Source organism: Vulpes vulpes, chromosome 7 (assembly GCF_048418805.1).
Source record: "Vulpes vulpes isolate BD-2025 chromosome 7, VulVul3, whole genome shotgun sequence".
Classification (NCBI taxonomy): Eukaryota; Metazoa; Chordata; class Mammalia; order Carnivora; family Canidae; genus Vulpes; species Vulpes vulpes.
The window spans coordinates 58,647,979-58,654,714 of NC_132786.1; the positions used below are offsets into that span (position 1 = coordinate 58,647,979).

General features: G+C 42.4%; 1 protein-coding gene across 1 annotated transcript; it reads left to right on the top strand.

The window, feature by feature from the left end:
* The first annotated feature begins 743 nt into the window (after positions 1-743).
* On the top strand, positions 744-4,505 carry LOC140599503 (beta-defensin 107A-like). The gene is made up of 2 exons (XM_072762649.1): positions 744-813; positions 4,155-4,505. The coding sequence occupies exons 1-2, from the start codon at positions 744-746 to the stop codon at positions 4,295-4,297; spliced, it is 213 nt and encodes a 70-aa protein (XP_072618750.1). The 3' UTR covers positions 4,298-4,505.
* The last annotated feature ends 2,231 nt before the right edge of the window (positions 4,506-6,736 follow it).

Below are 6,736 nucleotides of genomic sequence, written 5' to 3' on the forward strand. Positions count from 1 at the left end.
TTGAGAAATAGAAGGAGATACAGAGCCAGAGACACAGGCAGAGACAGAGCCAGAGACACAGGCAGAGGGAGAGGCAGGCTCCATGCACCGGGAGCCTGACGTGGGACTCGATCCCGGGTCTCCAGGATCGCACCCTGGCCCAAAGGTAGGCGCCAAACCGCTGCGCCATCCAGGGATCCCAAGAACCCAGATATTTTGAACGGCTACTGCTGGAAAGCACTTTATGAGGAATCAATGGAAAGAGAAGGATGGAAGGAAAATTGGTTTTTCTGTTGAGTTGATAGTCAAACTGGATGGATAAAAATTCTTCACATAATAACATTTTTGAAAAGCAATTATGACAGGTACCCATTAGTAACTGCCAAGATAATCTTATAAGAGACCAAGTTGCAAGTAACATCTTAAAGAAGAAAAGGAGTGAGGGTTATAGATCTTCTGGAAGTGTAGGCACCTGAGATGGGGCTTCAGGGAATAGATGTCTAGGCAGAGACATAGAATGTAGGAATCCAGGCAGAGGGACTAGCTGTCTGCCTTACTCCCCGATAGACATCATTGAGGTAACTCCTGATCCAGCAGCCCACAGGTTACTCAGTGGAGCATGATAAATAGTTTCCTTTTAATGGACATTTCAAACTGAAGTTGTCTTCCAGCCCTTTCAGAGCTGTAGAACTTGTTTTAATCAACTTCCCTTGATAAAAGAGCTGGATTCTAGCAACTATACCTCCTTTATCCTCTCTCTACTGATGTCTGGAGCCATGAGAATTTTTTTCTTAGTTTCTGCTGCTCTCATTCTCCTTGCTCACATTTTCTCAGGTAAGAGGGAAATCCTAATAGATGTAAGGGTGGCAATCTGTCTTTTGAGAAGAAAGTTCAGGTTTTAGAGAAGTGCATGACTCATCCGTGTATTCTAAAAATATCCCAGCACAAAGCAGTTACTAGAAATCTTTTCTTGAGCTTAAACACAAAACTACTGAGCTGGACTACCTCCACCCACAAGGGTATCTGGTTAATTTTCCCCAAAGCTCCACCAAGGGATTCAGACTTCTTATTATATTACATTTAGTTCTCTTTCCATCTTCTGTAATCGTCCACACAGCTTCAGCGTGTGCCACAGCGATAGCTCTGAAATGAGAGAAAATTTCAGAGGCAACTTTCAAGCACACTAGTTAAATTAGACAAGTATAGCTTTTATAGCCTACTTGAAACAAAACTTATGTTAAGAGATTCTTTGTATCGTCTTTATGTTTTTTCCCTATTATTATGTTTTATTAGTTGGTCCAAATCTCCTAATCTTAGATTACTTAGAATTTCTTTCTAGTTCTCACATACTAATAGAAAATTATATCATTTAAACAACTAACATCTTGTTTGCTTTGCTTTTATATCTTTGAAGCTTTGGAATGGTCTCTTTTTGCTCAGTACTGCCAAGACTCTATCCCTAAGACATTTTTAAAAGATTTATTTATCTATTTTAGAGAGAGAGAGAGAGAGAGAGAGAGTGGAAGAGAGGCAGAGGGAGAGAGACAATCTCAAGCAGACTCCCCAGTGAACGCAGAGCCTGATGTGGTGCTTAATCCCATGACCTGAGATCAAGGCCTGGGCCAAAATTAAGAGTCTGATGCCCAACTGAGACACTCAGGTGCCATTGCCCCTCACCAAGAAACTTTTATATCCATCCCTTCTCAACTATACTTCTGTTATTAAGTCATTACTAGTGGGGGTTCCTCATGTATTATGAAGCACTTTACTACTTCATGAGTTCCGGATTTCTGCACTTACTTATTACACAATCAGGCCTCAATAGGCCTACCAAACCAATACATATAACACTTAATAAGCAATTGTTTGGGCACTATAGAAAAAGTATGTAAAATGGAGGAAAAATTTGTAATCAGAGTATGATCTTCATGCTTAATTTACTTGAAGTTTATTATTTTATTATTTCTGTGTTGGTAAAAAATAGGTTCCCCAGAATAGTAAATAGGTATTTGATAAATTTCAAATATACAAATAAGTGAATGGGTGAGATGGGATGATTCATAAAAACTATAACACAAAACAGTTCTCATTAAGTGCCATAAATGATACAAAACATAAAGAAAAGCCATGGAAGCAGAACTGTGGTTCGAACTGTGGGATCAGAAGGGCCTTCTTGGGAAGTGTTCTTCACCTTGCACTTTTGAAAACAGGTGTAAAATCATGCCCTTACATTTCAAAGTCTCATTTATCAGGTCAGTTACTTGGTTTCTGCTCCAGCCGTTTCCTGGAGGTCAGACAATGGATCCAGGTAGAGAAACACATTTTAAGCCATCTTCTCCATTCCCATTCAACAAGTCTCTGATTCATTAAGGGCTCCTTGTTCCCAAACTCAGCTCAGGTACATTTGAATCCTAACAACAAACGTAGTGTGAGCTCAAAGTAGGAGCGCCACAATCACCACAACCGCACAGAATCTCAGAGTTGGAAGTGAGTTCAATGATCAGTAGAAGAGGTAATGAACACAGATTTTTTTACACCAAAACACCTGAAGTTGGATCTCAGGTCTAATCCTTCTAAATTGTGTGAACGATTGTGCTTCAGTCTACTTTCTAGAAGGGGTAATAATAATAATAATAGGATTGTTTGAAAGATTAAGATACTTGTTATGTTAATAAGAGGCAAACTTATTTTAACAAAGACATTTAAAAAGAGAGTAAATGAAAAAATAGTTTATTTTTCTTTTAGGGAAAAATACAAAAAACAGGTAAGTTGACTATTATGGTTAGAAAGAAGACAATTCTCCACCAAGTTACTTTGAGCCTAGGGAGGAAGTTCAACTTTGTGCTCTGACAGGAAGGGCTGAAAAGTAAGTAAAGCTCATGATCAAAAAGATTGCACAGAAGCACCTACATCATTTGATTCCTGTTTCATTGTCCAAACTTACCCATGCAACCATACAGAGCCACGGGGCCTGGGACTGATGTCCTTTGCTGAGTCTCCTCGTGTTATCCAGAGATTCCATTACTCATTGTTTGAAGTGAGAAATAACTGTTTGGGGAAGGTTTACCAATCCCTCTGTTTCTATAATCTGCTTAAAAAAAGCCAGGCACATCCTCTGTGCCCTGAGAAAGTACACTATTATTATTGTCTGCTTATCATTGTTTTTTAATCATCATTCACATTCTTATTATCTGCCTGAATTAAGGATTTAAACACCTTATGAGTATTCCATGTCAGTTGATTGGCTAGATGCCTGATGAATTTCCGTAGTCTATTACAATATCCCAAGTTCAAATTTGGACTATTTAAAAAATTTCCCCTTACTTTGAGCAGAAATCTAAGGCTGTGCAATTCCTTTCTGTTGGTCTGAGTCCTAACTGGGGCATGAACAGGTTCAGTGTTTCTTCAGCATGGCATTATGTCAGGTACGACAGCAATATGTGTTCTTTCTCCTCCTCAAAGCTGTATTTTCCAAGAACAAGTTCCCTTTGGGAGTGACTGCCAGTTCTTGTATTATTTCTCCTGAGAACATCTATCACCAAAAACTTTTTTCAATCACTTCTCTCAAAATACCTTTACTCTCTTCAGCTTAATCTTTGTTCAGAAGAAAAACTCGTTGTCCACATCACTCTGAATTCCAGAGTTAAACCCATTATTCATTGACATTTCTTACAGAATGGATCAGCCTCAGGTTTCTTTTATCTTTGCACCTAAAGCCTTGAAACTCTACAGCCACATGGCTGTGGTCTATCGTTGCATGTGGTCTCTTGTTGACCTGCCTACAGTATAAACAGCACCATCTTTACCTTTTGTTATATGTCTGAGACTATTAATATGGAGACATGAAAACAATCACAGATTGGGAAGGAATGTTACTGAAATTAGAAAGTAGACTGCCTCCATCCCAGGAAGACATGCTCTGCTTCTAGATATCCTAGAAATGACTATGGCAGAGGGAATTGAATACCCAGTAGGGACACTGTGTAAGTTGTGCGGGGAATCTGACCTCCCATACAGCTGCTCAGGTGACATGTGCTTTTTCTGATCGCTAGGCGTGTACTCCGTGTCTGCCGGAGACTCGGTAATAGGGAATTGTGATTTTTGGCCTGGGTGATGTTATGTTGCTTTCTGGTCACCAATTACTGGATAACTGAGGCCTTGCTTTCTTCACTCAGCCCATGGAGCTATACGCAGAAGGATGCAGTGCCAGAAGATGGATGGTCACTGTGAAGTTGAGTGCCTGTCCTTTGAAGATAAGGTTGGGGGCTGTAGAGCTGAACTGACACCACTTTGCTGCAAAAAAAGGAAGAATAATTAAAAGCCAAGCAGGAGCTACAGAAAGTGAGAAGCAAAGATCCTCTGGCTGTGAGCTCCATGCGGAAAACATCCCTGGATTTTTCTCTCTTGACCTCCAACATGGGCATTCTATGAATGAAGCTGTCAATCCAGCTTCTGACACTGCAGAGAAATACCTTCTGTAGGCCTTGAGGGGCCTGGGGGAAGGCACTGTGTTATGTTGACCTTTGGAATCCCCACTTGGGGCAGAGGCCCCATTAATTATTTTATGGATTGATAAAGTGAGTGAGCACATTAACAGATGAAACAGGTAGAATGGAAAGGTGAGACCATTGAAATGTTCTAAACAGGTAGAATGGAAAGGGGGGACCATTGAAATGTTCTAAAACTCTGGCTTCAGAAAGAGGTGTGACCTTGGGTCTTTGTCGTTCAGACTCTGGTGTCTGTCATATGAGATGACTCAACCACATAGTAACTGGCCCACCTGATGGACACAAATTGTGGCCGCCTTAGCCGTCCTGCTGGCTCATGCTTCTCCAGCTCCTTCACAGATCGCTGTTAGCATGGCTTCCCCTCCCTCCTCAATTAAGGACATCAAGTGCCATAATGAAAAAGGCCTGTGTCAAAGTTTAAGCTGGCCAAAGATTGGGTAGCATCTTCATGCTGGCCACTTGTAGTGAGAATGTAGCAGTCATGGCCTCTTCAAGAGCAGGGTTCCTAGAGATAGTCTAATTCAACACCTTCATTACAGCGGAGGAGATAGAGACCCAAGCAGATGCCACTGTTGCTGGCTTAGTCACAGCAACACTTCAGGCTTTTGGTCTTATGTTCTTAGCATGTCCACAAAATGGGGCCCTGGCTGAGAGCAGAAGCCTGAGCACGGAATACTTTTAGCAGCTCCAGTGAGCAGCTGGGTGGAAGAAGAAGTGGAAACAGCTGCAGAAGAATTGGACACTTTCCCAGATCCCTCCTGTGACCTTGTGATCCTTGCTTTTCTGGGCTGATAGTAATGGCAAACAAGCTGTAAAGTAAGAAATAAAAACATATTTTTAAAAAATGTTCTGGTGCTGCTACTTAACTTCATGGCTAATGGGTTGATTTTTTTATTCTGAAAACCACTCAAGAGCCGAGTGGATGGAAAAAGCTCTCTTTTTGCATGTAGCGCAGGTCCTGGGGTCTTCCCAGAAGTTGTTTACCCAGGCCTCAGATAAAACTAACTGCCTTTGAGAATCTAAAGGTATTTAGGTCTCATCCCCTGTTCTTTCTGTTTTTTTTTTTTTCTCTCTCCTTTCCTTGCAAAATTAACAGTGGTGTGTATAATGTCTTCCTCTGCTTCTCGACTCACAGAAACATCCTCTACCACCTTCATGCTGCTGGGATTTCTCTTAATGAGGAAACCATGACTTCTTAGACATGTGTCGGTCACCATGCTCTTTGTAAAGATTCCAGGGGCACCCTCAGCAATCGATGGTTGGTATTTTTTGTTACCTTGGTACTTTCGCGAGCATTTCACAATGTGGTCTGTCTCCTCCTTCATTCCTGTCTCCTCTGCCCTCGAAGATAGAACTCTTCCAACTACATTCTTTCTCTCCTTCCCTGTTCTCCTATGTTCTCCTTTTCCTGGGATTGCACACACCCTGGTTTCATCCATCCTCATATTACACATGTCTCTAAGCAAATCCATGAGCTCCCGTGGTTTCAGCCTCTCCTGTTGATGTGGCATTACCTACTCACCAGCCCTTCCAGGCTCCAAGCTTCCGTTCTGTACTTCACTCCATGGCAGTGCATGGATGCCCTGCACACTGCATCTGCCAGACCTGGAGGCCAGTTGCTCCCCATTAGCCCCTTTAATGCAAGACATGACAGTAGGCAGGAAATTAAGATGAAGGGTGAAGACTCTCCCTTCCATTTCCAGCTCTGGCAGCAGTACCCCAACAGCAACTGATGGATGGCTCCAGGCTCCAACTCCTTTTGGCTTTCTCAGCAGCCTTGCAAGATCCCTTGAAGGAACTAGCAGCATCCAGGGGGTGCACCCATTAAGAGGCCCAGCTGGGACACAACCTGTTTTGCTGTTTACCCTGGTTCTCCGTTGCCCCTGTTTGGCCATATCTTCTCCTCAAAAGTCTGAACATTGTTTGCAGGTGTCCTCACCCCTCTTGTCTGGGCCCCAGTCATGGAGCACTCCTTCCTTAAACTCTTTTTTTTTTTTTTAATAGGTTTAGCAATTCTTTTTTTTTTTTTAATTTTTTTTATTTATGATAGTCTCACTGAGACAGAGAGAGAGGCAGAGACACAGGCAGAGGAAGAAGCAGGCTCCATGCACTGAGAGCCCAACGTGGGATTCGATCCAGGGTCTCCCGGATCGCGCCCTGGGCCAAAGGCAGGTGCCAAACCGCTGCGCCACCCAGGGATCCCCCTTCCTTAAACTCTTAAGCATCATTCATGCGCTGCTCCTGACTTA